This window comes from Strix aluco, chromosome 3 (assembly GCF_031877795.1).
Source record: "Strix aluco isolate bStrAlu1 chromosome 3, bStrAlu1.hap1, whole genome shotgun sequence".
Classification (NCBI taxonomy): Eukaryota; Metazoa; Chordata; class Aves; order Strigiformes; family Strigidae; genus Strix; species Strix aluco.
The window spans coordinates 60,823,443-60,844,218 of record NC_133933.1 but is presented as its reverse complement, the minus strand read 5'-3'; the positions used below and the strand labels follow the sequence as shown (position 1 = coordinate 60,844,218).

The window sequence follows — 20,776 nt, the reverse complement described above, 5'->3', positions numbered from 1 at the left end:
TCTAAACAGGTCCAATTACTATAACCCAGTCCTGAGGCAGCCAAACCTTAAGATGTATGGATGGTACTACAGTCAAACTGGCTTGATCATGGTGTGTTCATTCCCTGTGTCTATAATGTACTTGACAAATCCTGTGCTTTAGCCCTTCTGCATCAGCTCACAGAGCCAAGAAGAAATGTGGATTTTGTCCTCGGAAAAAATTGGTTTCTGGAATTACTTTTCATTTTGCTTTTCTTTAAAGCATTATTTATAGCACAATGCAGTTAGTGATATTAAGAAAAAAAGACACACACACTAACATGTACACATACACAGACATATATACTGTAGGTTGTTTGTATTGTTTTAGCCTGGGGATGGAGAACCATTAGATTTGAAGATAAGAATATTTTGCCATGCATCTGAACAGTCAGGGAAATTGAGATTTTTGTACCATCTTCTTGGCATACCTCACATCCTCTGCATCATTTTAGTACTTCAAGGACCCGACACCTGAAACTATTGTAACCTGCAAGTAGGTTACAGAAGGCTTTGGGTCTTCTGTACTAAAAAGAAATATAAATTTGTGGTTTTGAATGTCAGTGTGAGTGTCTCAGAGAGAGAGTGTGTGAGTGAGAGAGACTGCTTTAAAAAACCAAAAGGATAACTCAAACACAGCACAACTTCTGAAAATCATCAGTCAGAGCTCTTAATTTTGGTAATGAATATTGCTTCAAATTGGATATCGATGGATAGTACAACAGCCTCTTTTCTCACAGAGCTTTTTATGATTATTATTATTTTTACTTGAAATGAATTCACCAAAGAGAAACAGCTCCTGGGGCTTTTCTCAGCTGAGTGACTCTTAACCATCCTTACATATGCCTACTGACAATATCAAGCTTTATAGCTTAGCAGGTAGCTGTAGGGGCAATATTCTTAAATATTACTGACAAAACACAGTCCATTAGAAGGAAACATTAGTCTCATAAACCCACAGTGCCTCCAGAGCAGCCTACTTCAGCCAGAGGATGCTATTGAGCCCTTGTAGCAATACCCCTTAGTTTCATAACTTTGAAACCAGAAACATTAAAAAAAAAAATCTGTTAGGAAGAATTGTTTTTCACCTAGGTCTAGTCCAGAGCTATTAAAAAGTATAAATCAGAAAAACCCACTCCCCCCAAAATGTATAGACTTCAGGCAATTGCCAGTCGATAACCACCAAGAAAAATGATATTTGGTTTTCCTTTCTGCCCCCCTAGTGATTGCTCCTGCCCCAGGCCAATGACCAGAAATTTCCCCAAAAGAAATTCCAGCTATCCATCAAACACATAGACACACAAGCAGAGTTTTGGAACAAGAGTGCAGAAAATTGTCTTAGCAAAGTGAAATTTAACAGTCTCAAAGGTCTTTCCAACCTCTGAAGCTAAAAGCAAGCCTAAATTGAATAGCTACCAGTTTTTTTCCAGCTCTTTCTGTAGGTCAGTATTGTAAAACATAACAGGAGCAAGAACAGAGAAAGCACCACCCTGTAAACAAGTAAAGCCTCTTGGTCTGTGCCAATAGCACAAAGCTATGCACAGAACAGGGTCCCTCAGGGACTGCAGCACTACCGTGCCAACTGTTGGCATATGGTGATATAATTTTATATGTGTCACTATATCTAGTGGCATATTTTTGCATATTACAGTAGAGGAGAACACCCTCTACATCTTTTCTGTCACAATAAACCCCAGTTTAAATTATCTTTGCATTTAGAGTTCAGGCTCACAAAACAATATCCAAGGCTCTTCATTCCCTTCCACCATGCCCTGTTCCTCTGGATCTGTAGCAAGCCAGGCTGAGCTATGAGCAAATTCAGCTCTGTACCATGCACTCATGCAATCATCCAGTCCCCAAAATAAAGAAATAAATAAAAAGCACAATTTAACAGGAGCTGGAAAGATCAGGAGAAAAGAAAAACAGTCACATGGAACAATGTATCAAGAGGATGCATAAAATCAGGTAAATCTTTCATCTCTATGGATTAACCAGCTACCTAATTGGGTATATCAGCTGCTAAAGCAGATATGGCCTATACCTTCATCTCCAAAATGAAAGCCTGTTCCTTTGCCACTCTTCTTTTCAGATACACTCAAAAGTAAAACATCTGGCATCATGTTGCCCTTTCGTGCTTCTAATACTTATTTTCCAGTGTTAAGAAACAGTTCTTTATTGCTGAGCTGAAGGTGTTTTTCAAAAATACAATTTTGCTTTTTAGTCAAAAGATTTATTGCTGAAGCTTTAGAGGGGCATCTTCTGGTTTGTTGTTTAGCTAGAGACAATGCTGCCCTTGTTGTTACAGACATGCTGTCGCCTTGATATCTCAGGAAAAATTTGGAAGTAGCGTAAAAGTGTATTTTGCTTTATAAACACAACCTTCCATCTTTTCCACACGCACTGAGTGAAACTAAAAAAATTTGCTTGCATTTTGCCCAAGATGGAAAAGGAGTGTAAAGATATTAAACAGCCTTGAAAGATGTTGCAAAAGACAGAGAAAATAAATGTCCAACAAAAGTAATAAACAGCATTACCACATGTGAAGAGACTAACAGATGTCCAAGGATTTAATAAAGAAATGTTTGTGTACACTCAGTGAATTAAATCCACACAAAGCTTCAGAATGCAAATGCAGGCTACTTTTAAATATGAAATGTAGCATAATTAGTGCAATTTCTTTACTAGTTCACTTGTTTAAATCATTTTGAGATGAGCTAGTTTAATCGTATGCATATATAATACAGATAGCGTAAGGATCAAAAATTCATTGTGTGTTTATCTGCTGTTTCTCTAATAGAAGATTTGTGTATGTGCAATCATAGAAAAAAATTCAGGTTAAGGGAGGCTTAGAGGTCACCTAGCTCAACCTTCTGCTCAAGTAGCGGTAACTTCAGGGTTAGGTCAAGCTGTCCAGAGCTTTGTCCAGCTGAGTTTTGAGTATCTCTGAGGATGGAGATTCTACCATCTTTCTGGCCAAACTGTTTCAGTGGGAAGATTTTTGGTTCTGTTCAGCTAATCAAGATCTTCCTTGCTGTGGTTTGTCTCTGCTGCAGCTTTCCTCTTGCACCTCTGAGAAGAGTCTGGCCCTGGCTTCTCCATAATCTGTTCATCAGCTATCTGAAGACTGCAGTTAAACCCTCCCTTAGCCTTCCCTTTTCCAGGATGAACAAATAAATCTCACAGCCTCTCCTCATACATCATGTACATCGTGTGCTTCAGAGCTCATAATATTTCATGTGTGTTCAACAACTTACCTAAAGGAGGCTGGCTATATTCTGTGAAGAAAAGCATCTACAGAAGACATTTTAGAGTATCTATGCCAAACAACGCTTACACAGCTATTACACATACTCCAAATTATGCTACTTAGTTATCTCTGTAGTGCAGTCTAGACTCCTAATTTGGGCATCTAAAGGATCTGACAGTTGGAAACTTGTGTCCATGTTCCCACCACCTAGTAGTTAACTTCTCAGTTATAAAATCAGTTGGTTATAGGAAGCAAAAACTGAAATGTAAAATTAATTACCTTTATGCATAAGGCAATTACAAGCAATAGACACATACATTCTGTGGCCATATATACATACACATTCAGTTTACAGTGTACTCAGATATACTGCAATAAGTGCATGATGCTCTGCATAACAATGGTATAAATTGCTTTCATCATGAACCTGTAGCAGCTCAACCTGAACCATGCCATTTGATCTATCACCATCAAGTCACGTAAAAATGCCAGACTTCAGAGCAGCTATAAACTTTCATTTAATGTAGAAAAACCCACACATCCAAAACCAGATCGTTCATCAGATCATGGTATCAACTCTGACCTTCTACCACACAGAGCACTACTGATTCAAACCTGCTGAATATGAACCTTGAAGGAATGAAGATCTAGTATCTCCTAGCCTCACACAGTGGTCCCATCTCTCTTATGTGCAGAAGGAAATCTGCCTCTGATTACAACTGACTTCACTTGCTATACTTTTTTTTTTTTTTTACAATTTTTCCTTAGAGGAATCTTGAAACAAAAAATATGATTAACAAAGTGAGATGTACTTAGGAAGAATAGCTGGTGATGTCAGGCAGAGCTTTGTCTAAACAACAAATTTAGTTTTCTGGATCAATAGTAAATACAGCAGTGGGACAAAAACTCAACAACATGGCTTGAAGTCTTCACGTTCAAGACACAAACATCTAATGTCTTTTATTCAAACTTCCAATTTCTTTTTTCTAATTTTAATTCAATATTTCTATAAATCAATTATGTATTCTAGATTTATTTCAGAGGATAATTACATTTGAACATATTAGCTAAAAATCTGGAGGAGCATCACTTTTCAGGAAGAACATTTAACTCTAGAAAATATTCTGTTACAATTATCAGAACAATAAAAGGAAAATAAAATGTCAAACAGTAATTACCATTGTCATACTCTGCTGGCATCCAAGATAAAAACAATAGCCCTTCATTGCTAATACGACAGGTGTTTGCCTCAGATGTCATTTTTTGGTAAATGGTGACAATCACAACAAAACCTGAACCACATTAATATCTCACAGAACATAAATGAAATATTTTAGATTTGATTGTATAAATATATAATTTTTCTTGATTTTTTTTTTTTTTTGAGTAGACCAGGTCCAAGTTTCCGTAAAGGAAGAAGTGCCTGATCAATAAAGCAAACTGTGCTGTGTTTAGAGTTAGCTTTTGGTAGAGTTAGCCTGGGAATTACCTGAATTTGTATTTCATGCAACCTGGGCAAGTCATCTGTTAGGCCACCAGATAAAAAGGACATACAGCCCTCCACATGTGTTTTATCTAGAGGTTGATACCATCTATGAGTTCAAACCCAACAGGAAAAGGGGTGAACAAGTGGGTAAATCCTCAGGGTTGGGAAATTCTATCATCTTTAATCATTAGGTAACAACTTAGCAGAGAATTGAGTCTAAAATTTTGACTTTGGTGTCTATGTTATTATTTTAGACCTCTATCTGTGAGAACACTGTGTGCCTCATTTCTGCATTTAAAAATAAATTGTCTGGAGTTGTCTCTCATTTCAAAAGGTGTGCAACAGATATTTGCCTATTTCAATCATCTCATGCAGAATTCAAGTCAGCTAACCTTATATATCTATATCTATACCTATAATTGTTATCTAGTCACCTATTTTTGAACTGTACTTCAGAATGAGATTTACAACCCAAAAATACTTATCTCATCACCTATAAAGGAAGTGGGAGGTGATGACATCTGTTTTAGGTGCCTGTATTTTAATATAAACCATGACAAACTCAGCCACTTTTTTGCCATTATTTGCCTTTATTTTGCCATCACCAAAAAAGGTGTAGATTTACAACTAAGCATTGCCTTTGGATGCACTTAGTGTGGCTCCAGCTACGTCAGTGTCTTGCAATCAGAGCTTTAAGACCTGCCAGCACTTAGTTCAAAACACCGCTCTGATCGCCCTTCGTATCAGCTGTACGCAATGTATCGACTACTTACTGTGTTAATTTGCTGGGTCCCACCTACACCACTGAATAGGTTTGACTGCTTCCATCCCTGCCTGCATCTGCAGGTGGCTCTGCCTGCATCTATGTTAACAGCCCCCTTTCGATTGCTGCTGTCTTAAAATGAAAACGTCATCAGGGACAACAAGCAGCATTCAACCACATGCAAAAGCAACCATTATTACCCAAGTGACAGCAAAGCACACCACTTACCAGAATTGAGCAGGATGATGGACTTAAGGCACACAAATTCCTCCCCTTGAAGGTTCATCATGCGAAACCGAGCAGCAGTAGCCAGCAGCATGTCAAAGATTTCCACCATGCCCTCTACACATTTCCCTTGATTCCTGTGTGAATACCATCAAGGGGAAGATATTCACAGCTTTAACCTGGTGGCAGCATGAGCTTTCCATCCCCCTGGATCATTCCCCTTCAATTTTATTTCATCAGTTCACTAGATAGCATGTGACTTCCTACTCTATGCTTAATTGGTGTATGTGTGATTACAGAAGCATAGTTCTCAGTATCCCGCATGAATAAATAATTAAATACTATATTCCCCCAAAAAATGTCAATTTCATAAACTCATTACCTAGGCATTACTGTGGTGGAACATATAAGATTGACTCAACCAAACCTTTACATTGAGGAAAAGATTTGTTTAAGACTACATTTTGATTTTTTTGTGTGTGTGTTCTGTCTTACTTTGTCGTCTCTTTCTTTTCTTTTCCTTTAACTGAAATAGTCCCAATTCTTTGCATTTCTGCCCTAATGTTTTGTACATGTTTCTACCTGGCCTTGCAATCTGTAATGCTCCAACACACTTCTCCCATTTTTCTTACATCAACATAATGCCTCCTTAAAGAATAAGCTTATTCATGAGTTCAAGAAGGATTTATGAGGCCAAAATCTTGTCTGCATGACTGAGTCTGATTAAAACTATCACTCCACAGATCAGATAATTTTTTACATTGGAGCATTAAACAAAGCTAAAGTTTGGGAAATCTCGAAGTGTTTATTAGTAATGGCAATTAACCACCTCCCTCTACTCACAATACTAGGTATTCTCACTCACTAATTTTCATCTTACACATCCAATCTGCAGTTCAAGAATTAATGCAGATTGTAATTATCTTTTATGAAAATTTAGTTGCATATTTACTGGTCATGGAATTTTAGATCATTTGCATTTCTACCTTTTACCAAAAGCTACCTACTTTTACTTTTATTAGGACTTCCTGAGTGAAATTTTAACATGTAAGACTTAATGAGCGATTAGATCTGCTGTTTAAAAATATACTGGATTTTAGACACAACTTTTATGAAGAAAATTTTGAAGATCATTGCTATAGGAAAATGCAAAAGAATTTTCAAATGATCAGATGGTTATTCCACTATAATTTGTAAAGCGAACACATGTTGAGCATCTCCTAATCTCGTGACTAAAGTAACGCTGACTACCAGCATAGACACACCTGCCTCAGTCCAGATACAGCCATGCTGTTGAGACTCTGTAGCTAATGTCTAAGCCCACAACAGACCCTCAGACAAAGCAATCATCTTCCTTTTTGTTTACAGCCTGGGAAAATTCTTTGCACTTCTCAATCATGTCTTAGACCTAAAACTGAGCCAAAGAATGAGAGGGAACCTCTGTGAGCACCTGTGCACCAATCTCCTTTCAAGTTCAAATCCATATTCAGCTTAATTTGGTGCTAGAACTTAAATCTGCATCTCCCTTATCCCAAAGCAGTGTCTACGAGCCAGTGACTATGGCATATGACAGAAGCTATTACATCTGCTTTCAGAGATATTTAAACAAAGCAGGACAATATCAAGAAGACAAAGTGAGAGATATTCCCTTAAAACAGCCAGTAGGCTGTTGGTTAAAATACAGTAATATTTGAAAACATGGGGTCCCAAGCAAGTTTTCCAACCACTGTTACAACAGCACACATTCTCTGACTTTTCTGTGAGAAAGAGATGATCCAGTCTTGGGAATGGAAATAGTAGGAAAATATGTTTAATGAGGATGGCTTGCTCCTTCTTGCCTTGGGTCCCTGTGGGCTACCAGGCAGCTGCACGCTGAGCACTCCTGAGAAGTGCCTAGTTCTCCTCAAACATTTCACTAGCACTTAGCTCAGAACTTGATTTCCATTGAATGGCAGGCACGTGGTCACAAGCTGCAACATCTGGCAATGCAACTTTTATGGCCATTTCTGGCTCTTAAAAATTTTGCTGAAGAAACAGCGGCTTAAACTATAGCAGCTTTTCAGGTACAACCAGCAACATTGATAATTTCACATATTAGATTCCCACAGACAGTGGTAACAAGCGCAGTGTAACAGGTTGTGGACAAAAAAAGTCTAAGTCTTAAGATTAACAGGCAGACAGACTCAATGCTATGTTCTACGTAAAGTGTGTGATGCCTTTTGCAGTCTCATTTACAATGCCCTGGCAGATGCGCTGAACTAAAGGACTGATCTCAGCCTAGTATATGTGAACATGGCTTTACTGAAATTCACAGTTCTGTCTCTTTTGCTTGAAGGCTGAATCTGAACTCAGATGAGGAGTTTTCAATGGTTTGATGACAAATCAGTTACACTGTTCAGAGCTGGATGTGGAGAGCTCTTCAGCAAGGACCATTTTGCTGCCCTGATGAATTCTGTCTGGGCAGAATAAAGCTGAAAAACTGAACTGGTTGCAATCAAGTATATTCCTCCTCTGACTGGACATCAATAAAATAAACAAAGTAGTATTTAATAGCATCACTGTCAAATAAAAAACAAACAGAAATCAGGCACTCAAAACAAGGCATGAGAATATGAACAATTACTATTACCTTAAAATCTCTTTTGTGTGCTAAAATTTAAATCCTATGGAAGTAAAACAATCATGAATTTTTCCAGAGGGACAAGTTCCGCTGCTTTTGATACAATATTTTTGCCTATAACTAGAGAAAGTTTAACTTTGCATATGTAGAGTTAAGCACAGTTTCAGAGGACTGAAAGCCTTTAATAGTTTTGCATAAACTTAAAATAATGCCCCAATAAAAGTTAGTTTAAGAATTTTGAATTTCAGGATTACACAGAAACTAAAAGTTTCAGTGGATCATATGGCAAACAACACATACTAAAAAACACCACGTCTGGCTAAGACATTTACTTGTTTCCTAAAACCCAACAAACTACTTCCAGCCAGTATTCAGAACAATTCAAAATATTACACAATCTGAACAAACTGCAAAATTTGCATAGCCAAGACCACAATTCAAAAAGAAATAGTTATTTGTAAAATGAGACCTTTAAAAATGCCTTATGGCGACTCATAAGATGGAAAAAACATTCTGATGACAAGTAAGAAGTATTCCTAGGTACTTTTTACAAAAACAGTTCAATGGACTGTAGTTTACAAGATCAATATTCCAATCAAGAACCTCTTGCTGGCAAGTACAACCTCTGGACAAAAATTTCTAGTCCTGCAACACACAGTCCATGTGCCTAAACCTCCATGTGTGTCTGTTTCCTACAACTGAACTCATATGGTAAAGGATAAATAAAAATTATGTACATTTAAGAGATTCTAAATACTTGTTAATCTCATTTGCTTTGCTACCTGCTGTGTGTGAAATACCAGGCTACTCCGTAAGAAAGAGTATCTCGTTAGGTAGAGTTAAGTACTTCAGAAGAAGTTAGATACCTAGCTTTAGGTATTCATGTGTGCAAGCAACAATTTAGAAATTTCTGCTTTACTTTCAGAGTTAGGCAGCAGATCCAGCTCCACTGAAATCACTTAGTATCTTTGAAATGCAGGCTTCTAATCAAATGTTTTTATTATCTAGGCTACAACACTGATGTTCTTTGTTAACCAACAAAAACTATCTGAAATAGGAATCTCCAGGTCTCCTGAATTGCCTTCTAACTTTCTAACATAAACTGATAATGTTATCACATCTTCACAGCTATATGTCCCGTTGATAGGAAAGCCTATCTAGAAAGGCCTAGATAACTTTTCTGGAGGACAAATTAAGCAATAGATTTGAAAATTATCTTTACCCCACCATCATGCTGTTGTCTTTGTGTGCTCTCAGCTTAGTGAAAACAAAACAATAAAATCTTGTTTACTGCAAGGCATCAGAGTGTATTCTCACAAGAATCCTTAACACTTGGCTATTGGAAACTGTTTGGGAAAGTGAAAGCATGTGAATTAAAGGTCTTAAGTTACTGCATAAAAGTACTATGTGTATTAACTTTTGTAAGTCTACAGAATCACAGCATCATCCAGGCTGAAAGGCAACGCCGGATGTCTTTAGTCCAATCCCACACTCAAAGCAGGGTCAGCTCACTCAAGGTTTTATGCAAGCCTGGTCTTGAAAACTTCCAAGGATGGAGATTGCACAACTTCTCTCATCTTAATTATTTTTATCACCATGAGTTTTTTTCTCCCCTATATCCAGTCAGAACTTCCTCTGCTTCAATTTATGACTCCTGTTAATCAGTCTCCCATCAGGCATCTTAATAAAGAGCCTTGATAACCTCTTTGTAGATTTTAGGTCAGCCATGCTCAAAAGCCATCTCTTCTCCATGCTGAACAAATCCACTTCTCAGCCATAAGGCATGTACTCTCCTACCTTGGTGGCTCTCCACTAGTTTTACTGAAGTTTATTAACATCTTTCCTGTAATAAGGGGTGCAAAGCTGGATGTGGTATTCCTGATGTGGTCTAATGAGTGCCAAATAAAAGTGGAATAATCACTTCCCTTGCTCTACTGCCTACAGTACCACTGATAGAGCCCCGGATACCACTGGCCTTCATTGCTGCCATGTTGCAGTACTGGCACACACACAGATTGCTGTTCACCAGCGCCCCAGGTCCTTACCAGTAGAGCTGTTCCCCAGCTAGTTAGGCCCCAACTTAACAGTAGCAGTGGATTAAGACCATCACATGTGCGTGACTTTGCATTTCTCCTGACTGAATTTCTTGAGATTTCTGTCAGCCCATTCCTCCTGGCTGTCTAGGTCCATCTGTATGGCAGCTCTGCCCTGGAGCATATCAACTCCACCCCCTACTTTGGTGTCATCTGCAGATTTGAAGACAATGCACTCCACCCTCTCTTCCAGGTCACTGACAAAGACATTTAACTGGACATGTCCTAGGACAGACCCCTGAGGAACTCCAACTGTAACCAGTATCAAGGTAGAGTGTGAACCATTAACAAGAGACCTAGTCATTTTGTCACAGAAGGCAATCAGGTTGGTCAAGCACAAAATACCCTAAATCTGTGCTAATTCACACTCACCATCTTCTCCTTCCTGCTCACATAAACAACTTCCAAGAGAAATCGCTCTATGATGTTTCTTGGGATAGAATTGATGCTGACTGCCCAACTTGTAGTTTCCAAACTGTCTTCCTTCTTTTGGAGACAGGTGCAACATATGCCTTTCTCCAGTAATTAAGGAGCAATCCTGGTCTCCATAGCCTTTCAAAGATGATAAAGAACAGCCTCACAATGACATCATCCAACACTCTTGGATGCCTTTTCTTAAGAGATTCATGACTCTGTCCTCTTTTACTAACTCAATCCTCTACTCCTTGAACCCTGTATGTAGGAATAAGAACCTAGATTTTATTTAAGTCTTGGAAAAACCATAGATGTCAGGAATGTCTTTTACAGGATCAAGCAACAGACAAGTAAACATTAACAGTGAAGGGTGTTTAATTGAGGTGAAGCAGGACTCGGGGATGTTCTCATCAAACTTTCCATTCAAAGGGAAAAGGCCAAGTAGGCATAGATGCACCCATCAAACCAAAGCCTGACTGCGCATTTGTTGTCTCTCTGGCTTCTTTGAGCATGCTACTTAATTTGATGACAAGGGACTTTCAAGAACAGATGGAATCTACCAGGCTAGAAGGGGGAAGGTCATCTTCACAAACTGACTTAATAACTTGGTGAGGAAGCCTCTAAACAAGGCTTGTCACAGGATATGTTCCTAAGCCTACAGGTAGGTTAGGAAACAGGGGAGGTATGATTGAGAGAGAGCTGCAGGGACAACATTTACATCCCTAGTTTGAAGGGAGGGTATTCACATACTTAATTCAAATGCTTGCGTTCTAACACAGAAGGAGAATTGGAAGTCCATACACTGTGAGACAGCTATGATAACTGGAAACACAGAGGCTTGGTGGGATAGTGCACAGATGAGATGAGACAGCACATCCAATTGGAGAATGGTCATGGACGGGTACAACTTGATTAGGAAGGGCAAGTATGGAAGAAGAGGGGAAGAACTTGAGCTCTACATAAAGGGAAACCTTGACTGCACAGACCATATGAAACCAAAACCCACTTATGTCAGGAGATTCTGTGTATAGGTCAGAGGAGAAATTAACACTGATGATTTGGGGGGGGTTGTTACAAACTTTCTGACCAAGAGTATAAGTGGATAATCTTTCTATAAATAACTCATAGAAGTTACCCTATCACTGGGCTACAGTCTTGTGGAGGATTTCTACATGGATAGACTGCAAGGTCAACATAGCATTGTGCAAGTAATCCAGGCAGTTTCTGGACTGTGTTCATGATAACTTCCCAATACAAACAGCACAGTGGCCAACCAAGGGCAATGCTCTATTGACCCACTCCTCACAAACAATGAGAAATTGCTGGTGAATGTGACCACAGATAGGAAATTTGGCTGCAGCAACCATGAGATGTGATTGAGCTCAGGATCCAGAGGTAGGCTGGGAATGCAAACAGTGGAACTATGACTCTGGGTTTCAGAGGAATAAACTGCATTTAGGGAATTGCTAGGCAAAACATTCTTGGAGACATGATGGGGAAAAGTGTCAAGAGAATTAGATAATATTTTAAGGAAATCTTGCTGAAAGCTCAGGAGCAAGCCCATCCCATCATAGAGGAAGACCAGGTATTTCAACAGAAGATCCACTTGGCTAAGCAAGGAGCCCCTTGAACTAAATGGCAAAAGAACATATAAGAAATAGAAATAAAAGCAGGCATCAAAGGAGGAGTACCAAAGCACTGTTTGAACATTTATGCCTAAAACTAGTGAGAGACACAGAAGGTAACAAGAAAGGATTTTACAACTATGGCAGCAACAATTGGAATTTCAGTGAGAATGAAGAGTTGACAAATGGGGGAGAAAACCTGGTGACTGACTAAATGGAATAGACTGAAACACTCAACAGCCTTTTATTTTGTGTCAGATTTCACTGGCAAAGCCAACAGAAGCATATTGACAGGTTAGGGAATTACTTAGAGAATTAATAATTACTCTAAACAGTAATTCCAATCTTTGAAGCCATTCAGGGTTCATTCCAGGGTGCTGAAATAGTTGGTCAATGTATTCACTATGCTACTATCTATCACTTAGAAAAAATCACGGAGATTGAAAGAGGTCTCTGACAAACAGTAGAAGGCTAACTCCACTTTCACAAAATCAAGGAGGACCAGGAAACCAGATTGTGCTTGACCAACCTGATTGACTCTATGATGAAATAATTAGCTAAATGATGAAAGGGAAGGAGGTGGGTGCAGTATAATTCAACAGTAGTAAGCCTTTTGATTTACAGTATTCTTATCTGTAAACCAGGGAAGTACAGGCTGAGCAGACAGACAGATACATGGGTGGAAAATAGGCTGGATAACGAGACTCAAAGTGTAGCAGCAATGGCTCAACACCTAGTTTGTGGTAGGTAATAAGTACTCCAGACATCGACTCTGGAGCCAATGCTGTTTAATATATTTATCAATAATCTGGATGATGATAAAAAGTTCATCTTCAAATTTGTGGATGATACTAAATTGGGGCTGGAGGGAGGTTGATACCACAGCCTCAGTGCTAGAGGGACCCTGGAGGACTGAACCAACAGACACCTCACAAAGATCAACAAGAAGTACAAAATTCTGCACCCAGGGCCAAATAAACCCATGCATCAATACAGGCTGGAAAAACACTGGGCTGAGCAACAGCCTTCCTGGAAAATGGAAACCAAATAAAATATAAACGAACAGCATTCTCTCTTTGTGGATAATGCAAATTGTATGCAAATTATCTTAGGAAGAATGTGGCCAGAAGAACAAGAGAAATTATTTTCTCCCCACCTCTACTTGGTCCTGCTGAGGCTGTGCCTGTGTCAAGTTTCAGGCCCCTCAGCTCATGAAGGATGATGGATGTCTCCTCCTGTTGTGGAGATCATTAGAGGCATGCAGCACATGGCCTACAAGGAGGGGTTGAGTGGGAAGGAAGCAAAGTATGTAAGGGAGGGGACAGACAAAACTGCAGACTACAACTGCTTGAAGGGGCATTACGAGGTCTTCTCAGGAGCAGTGAATGCTAAATCAAAAGGCAACTAACTGCTGTAAACTACAGTTTGGAAGGTTCGGGCTGGATTATAGGAGGGTGGTGCAACCCTGACACAGGTACCCAGAGAGGCTGTGTGTTCATCATCCTTAGAGACTTTCAAGAAAGCTAGACAAAGTCACAGCTGGCCTAAGCTGGCGTTGGCAATGGTCTTGCTTCAAGAAGCAGGTTGAACAAAATGATATGCAACTAAAGTTTTTGTTTCTAAAGTAAATTGTTGGAGAAGTTCCTGACAGAGTTTAGTTTCAGAGGGTAAATGCAAGGATTTATTACTGGTGTGGAGCTTTTTAACCAAGAATCCAAACATCCAGTCAGCACCTGAGTAAGGAATAAAAGCAATCCTTAAATTATATGAATAAGGTTTGATGTACTAATGCAGTGGTAAAAAAAAATCCATCACCACATTACAGCCCTTTGGCTTCAGTTTATGCATAAATCTGAAGCAGAATATAAAACAGAAAAGAAAACATAAAATTTAAAAGTTAACCCAACTTTCTTATACTTCCAAACCTCTTCATCAGTTTAAGCCTGGATTGTACTTTGCAAAAACGTTGGGAAGGAGTACAATCCTTTCTATTCATTATAGTCCATTCATTTTCAATGCATATCTTCTTGGCATTTTATCCTCCTTGCATCTCATTCTCATACTTCTATTATATTTGGGTAGGATTTGTTTCTAATTCATTAATTTATTCAGTCATGGCTTAGGCAAGGAAGAATGCCTATCTGTCCACAGGCAAGGACAAAAATCAGAGGGAGGAAACCTAAAGTGAGAGCATGTACATTTTTCAGAAAGTTACCTTCAAGTATTAATTTTGTTTTCTTTTTTATCTTCTTTTTTTGGGGTGGGGGTAGTTCACTAAAATCTTTTTCAGTTGATTTACAACACTGTTGCAGTAACTATTTCTTGTTTAAACAAATACAGTATTTTTGGCTACTTACTCAAAAATATGTGCCATTAGTGTCAATGCATGAATCACAGTCTGAGAATCACTTGCAGCTGGGAAATTGGAGATACTGGACTGGAATTATCATAATTCTATACAGAATCAAGTTTTTTTCCCTTCGAGAGTTTCTTGAAACAGACATTTGCCAAATAAGATAAAAAACTGAGATATCAGTTCCAAACATAATTTTGAGGGAGAAGAAGAGGCAGGTAGGCAGAAGGGACCCCTAAGATCAAGGCTCTCTTTTCCTTCACTGAGCTGGATGGTTATATCTTTTCACACATCCCTCCCTTCAAGTTATCCTGTTGGCATCATCACCTCCCCAAAACAGGTTGAAAAAATTGGTTGCCCATGCACAGCAGCAGTTTTCACCCAGCACAGGTCTCTCTCTTCCACAGCAACAAAACAACAACTGAGGTTCAAATAGGCAATTCCTACCTCTTCCAGTACTGAAAAATTACCAGCCCACCATCCTCTGAGGTTTGCTAGTCTTTCAAGATGTCTCTTTTGGTTGCTCCTTGAGCTAGCTCTGAACCAAAAGTGGTGGCTAACTCACACACCAAATGAGAGATGTTAAATAAAGCCAAATGAGAGAGGAAATTCAGGAAGACTTGGAACACGTAAAAGACAGATCAGAACCATTATACCTGTGTTATTTCTGAAGCACTAAAGAATTGGCAAAATACTTAACATTTTTTTTATGTTCTATCCATTAGAATATTATTGCATAATTATTACAAATATTATATATTATTATTATTAATATTATTAAATATATTACAAATATTATTACATAAGTGGTGCCTGTCTTCAAGATAAGAAGCTATTTTATATACATTAATGTGTTCTATATACATAAGTTCTATTAACAGACATTGATAAACACTTTCTGTAAAGTGACGTACTAAAGCAGCTTAAGGAAGCAGGGTGTCAGGAAAGCTCCATTTCCAAGGTTTTAAGACCAAATCAGGAACATCCATCAGGATGCCTTAAATACTGCCAGACAGGCATTTGAGGGCTACTTAACTAACTGAGGATTCCCCTTTTTCTACAATGCTATGTTTTATCAATAATTAAAAGATGAGGAAATTGTTATCAGCTGTGAAATTTTACTTCAGACCATCCTGCATTTAACCAGTAACTCTGGAGACTGTGGTTAGGGGAAAAGTAAGCAGGAAACAGCCCCCAAAGCTCTAGAACAAAACAGTAATATCCAAAGAACAGGAGGCAAAGAATAAAACAGACACTACCATGAGTAAACTAAATCACAGTATCAAATCCAAGACCTGCTGATGAAGATAAATGCCTACCTTATTTATTGTTCTGTGTCAGTACTCATGAGGTTAAATAGCATTTTGCTTTAAAAAATGGCAGTTTGGTCACAACAATTAGGCTTGTACCCTTGCACAAATCGACCAGTAAGTGGTAGGTGGGCGTGAAGAGAGCTTCAAAAAGAGAGAAATTAAAGATACAAGACTTGCTCTGTAGTGGTTCTGTTTTCTGTGTGGCTTTTTTTTTAAATCAACTTGTTCATGAGCCTTTATTACTAAAGGTAGTAGCAACGTAATTCAGAGGTAGCAACATCTTTCACTCATCCCATTTCTCCCTGAACATTGGCTTTCAAATGACACAACCTGAAGAACTTTATAGGCTACAGTCGATGGGTGATATTACATCCTGCTGTTCCTGGAGTGTACTACTAAAAGCCCTTCATTTTTTTTTCTATATAAACTTACTAGAACAGAGGTTTGGGTCAATTGCTGGCTAAAATGTATTCAAAAGTTTTAAAGTAAGTCCAAGATTTAAAAGGCATTATTGACAAATATTTGCAATAAATATGGAGTGGCACATTTATAAATTAAAAAAGAAACAAAAATCTAGTTCAAAGTGGTTTTCACCTACAGTTAGTCACAGAATACCAGAATTGCTGAGGAGATCATCAAGTTCAATGCCTCTTCTCAGAGCAGGGCCACCTGCAGCAGGTGCTCAGGACCGTATTTTGTTGGGTTTTCAGTATCTCCAGCATTGCAACTCCACAACCTCTTGTCCTGTGACTGAGAAGAATCTTGCTCTGTCTTCTTTACTTCCCCCCCACCATCAGATATTTATACACATTGATCAGATCTGAGTCTTCTCAGCCTCTCCTTGTATGAGAGATGCTCCAGTCCATTAATCACCTTTGTGGCCCTTCACTGGACCCACTCCATAATGTACATGTCTATTTTGTACTGGGGAGCTTAGAACTGGACACAACTCCAGATTTGCCTCAGCATGGCTAAGTAGTGAGGAAGGATCATCTACCTCTAGCTGCTGGTAATGCTTTTCCTGATGCAGCCCAGGCGGCTATCGGCCTTCTTTGTCATGAGGGAGCACAACTGGCTCAGAGAGCACCCAGTTGTGCTGATTTCCCAGAAAATGTATGGAGCTTCCACCATTATGCTGTCCCGTAGGCATTTCCGTACTTACGTGCACGCACACACTGAGTGGGGTCTCCTGCTACTACATTTTGTTGATTGCATCTCTCCTGTCCACATCATCCTGAACCCTTTTCTTGCCAGTCCAGTCTACCACCTTCCTCAAATGATTGTGGGTCATCACCTCCCTCCTGTGTCATTCCTGGCTTAAAGCTCCCTCACCAGGTTGGCCAGCCTGTGGAAATTATGTTTTTGCCCCACTTGATGCGGTTGATCCCATCTCTTCCTAGCCATCCTCAATCCTCAGATCAGGTTCCATGATCAAAAAAGTTGAATCCCTGTTGTTGACACCAGTTATGCAACCAGTTGTTGACCCGCAGGATCTGTCCACTCTTCCTCAAACCCCTTCTCCTCAGCCGCCCCAGTGGATTGACCACCTGGGTTCCCGTGCCCTTGACCCTTGCCCTCAGAGCCATGTAGTCATGAATAAGTGTCTCTCCTGACTAGATCAACAGAGGATCATCTACCTAGGCATATGAAGTAAGAGTAGACTATACATTTCAGCAGTGGTGAATAAGGTCTGAAACAAATAGAAAATTAACTACTAAGTGCCTTTTAAATTATTTTTTCTTGGTAAAATATGATGTGAAATGGATCCACAAATATGTCAGATAGGAAAAATCTCTAAAATGCTGTTATAATTCTAAGAAAACTAATTAAATTTTTGTCATATTTTAAACATTTAGATTAGAAAATTATTATGAAAGCTTTCCATTTGGGAACAATAAAGTTACAATAATTGGCTGAACAAATTTTATTCTTGTTGACAGGAAGGCCTTTTACAGTTTAATTTACATTCAGTCTGAATCACTTTAAAGCCAAAAACATTTCAAAATTCTCTTCATATCAGAAATGCAAAGAAAGTTTAATTTTGGAAGGATCAGCATCACATGACCTAGAACTGAGGCCTGAGCTTCCAGGATGAACAAGCAATCTTAGAATTTGTGTAGGGGCTATCTTAAATCCAGAAATTATTTCCTTATCTCTGAAAACTTCCATTATGTGCCTACAAACCCAGCCAGAGAACCTCTTTTTCTAACAGCTGAAAATTGGGAAGATCATAGAGAGGGGTTTTTCTTTTCTTTTTTTTTTTAAAAAAAAGGTCATCACTTTGAGCCTTACACAGCACCTCCCCAAATTATGGAAGAGTCCTCCTGATTTATATTTAGGTCGTTTGAATTACAATATTGGGTAGTTGAATTTTGCTCCAAGGCACAGTAAAGACTGATTTACAATAAATAGAAATTATTCCTTTTGCATTGTTTTAATATGTATAATTCTGTCTCTTGTAATATTTTTTTCATTCTCTGGGGTCTACAATATAATAACACATGTGAAAATCCAACAATACAGTGAAGGATGAAAGAGAAATTTAATTATTTCAAGAGATTCCTTAACTGTCTACAAGTTGATCCATTCAGCTCTATCAGCTCTATCAGACAAGTAGCCTGATGACAGGATGATTGTTTGAGTTGGGTTTCCAGCACAAAATCTAGTTCTATTAAAGATGGGATGAAAATCAAATGTATAATTGTTTTTCAAATTTATTTTGAAGTGCAAATTTTTATATACTTGTTGTCTATGGGCTTTTTCCTTTTGAAATAAATAAGAGCAGCAGGTCACTAATGAAGCATTCTTAATCAAACATCTGTGACCACTTTGCTTCCATTTTTCTAATAAGTCAATGGTAATTAATGCATCCACAATTACACAGTGCCAAAAAAAATGCTGTGCATTTACTCAAATGGTAGACAAGTGTAATGTGCTAAGGCATTTGAAATATTTTACAAGGTGAGGGACTAGCAAAACATACTCAGATTTCATCCTGACACTCTTTCATTGTATCTAATCTTCTGTCTATTAAAACTTTGGAAAGCACTATCTGCACAGAAAGCTTAAAAGATTCTTTTCAGATGTGGTAGGAAACTTTCAGACCAAAGCCATGAAAGCAGCAAATCATTCAGCTGCCCAGTCATACAGTGAATGCTGTAAGTCTTCATGCTATTCGTGCTAGCTGCAGTTTAGAGATCCATGGCCTCCTGCCACTGCTCAATATGCAAGTCAGTAAAGGGAAAATTCTTCCATTTATTCCGAAAGAATGAAAAAGCTCCATCGAGCCCTGAAAGAGGAAGTGAACAAGAGTTTCCAGATAAAAAATACTGAACAGCAGACTAGATTTCTCCATAGAAAGAAGGAAATAACCTAGTAGAAACATGGAAATACTGACTACATTTAACTGAAATTTTGTACACCTCTACACTGATTTTTTGCTGCTAGACATTTTTTGAAATCACGATAAGAAAACATTAGAAAATAACATGAGAACAGCCATACTGGGTCATATCAAAGGTATATTTAGCCCTGGGCTAAGCATATAGGCATTTGGATCTGATTATTTCAAGTAATTACCTCTAGTGCTAGATTGGAAAAGATAATAATTTGTGGATTACCATACATCTTCTCGACATGCTTATGACTTTACACAATTCTTATAATCTCTATTTGGTTTCCCTTCTTCTACTGAGCATCACAGGAAGATAAGTCAGTCTATTTAGTTATTCTCTGTACCAAAGCTCATCTCTCTCTTTGATTGCCTATGCAATCCCTCAGGGTACCTTTCCTGTTTTTTCAATAGTCCTATTAAGACAAGGAAAATCAGAAAAGCATGGTTTTCCAAGCACCAGTGCAGCACAGATTTACACAGTGGAATAAGAATGATCTGTACTACTTCTTTTTCATGTTGTAATGATTCTTGGGGGGAAAGCTGCAGTCTATTTACAACTGCTGGTGAACAAAGAACTGCTGGTTCCATAGAACTGACTACTGTTAACAGTGAGATGGAAAGCTCAACTCAGAATGCAGTTTATGAATTAGTATTATTCTTCTCCTATATGCATCAATTTACATTTGTCTACATAAATTTGGATCTTGTTTAATACTTTTTGGAAATCAAACAAGTTTTCCCTCATCCACTTTTTAATTTCTTCAAAGAACTCCAGTATATTCACAACACACAGCTTCCGATTACAAAATGCATGGTGACTCTTTACCACCATGTCGTGTTTATTCACACCTCAGCCAATTCTCTTTAGACGGTATCCCATCAGTTTCCTTATAATGGTCACCAGCCTTCCTGGGCAGACGTTCCACCCACCTTTTTAAAATACAGCACTGCATTTCCCATTTTGATACTGAGGATATTTCAGGTGAGAAGTCATCCACCGCAATCAGCAGTTCAGTTATTTCTACCATAAGTTTTTTACAACTATGTTTCAAACCCTTGAGTAATATCTGATCAACATTATATTTGAATGCAACAAATCCTTCAAAAATATAATAAAATATGACTTCCTTATTCCTGAAGAAACATTACATTTTCTTCAAAATTATAAACAGCCTATTGTCAGGCCTGACAAATTTCAGCCCTGGTCTAATGACATTTTTAAGGT

The 20,776-nt window shown here is 38.4% G+C and overlaps 1 protein-coding gene across 1 annotated transcript in view; it reads right to left on the bottom strand.

The window, feature by feature from the left end:
- Window positions 1-20,776, bottom strand: part of ESR1 (estrogen receptor 1) — a 159,558-nt gene that overhangs the window by 4,948 nt on the left and 133,834 nt on the right. The window contains 1 exon segment of the mRNA XM_074818769.1: window positions 5,743-5,876. Within this exon segment, the coding sequence (XP_074674870.1) occupies window positions 5,743-5,876 (134 nt within the window).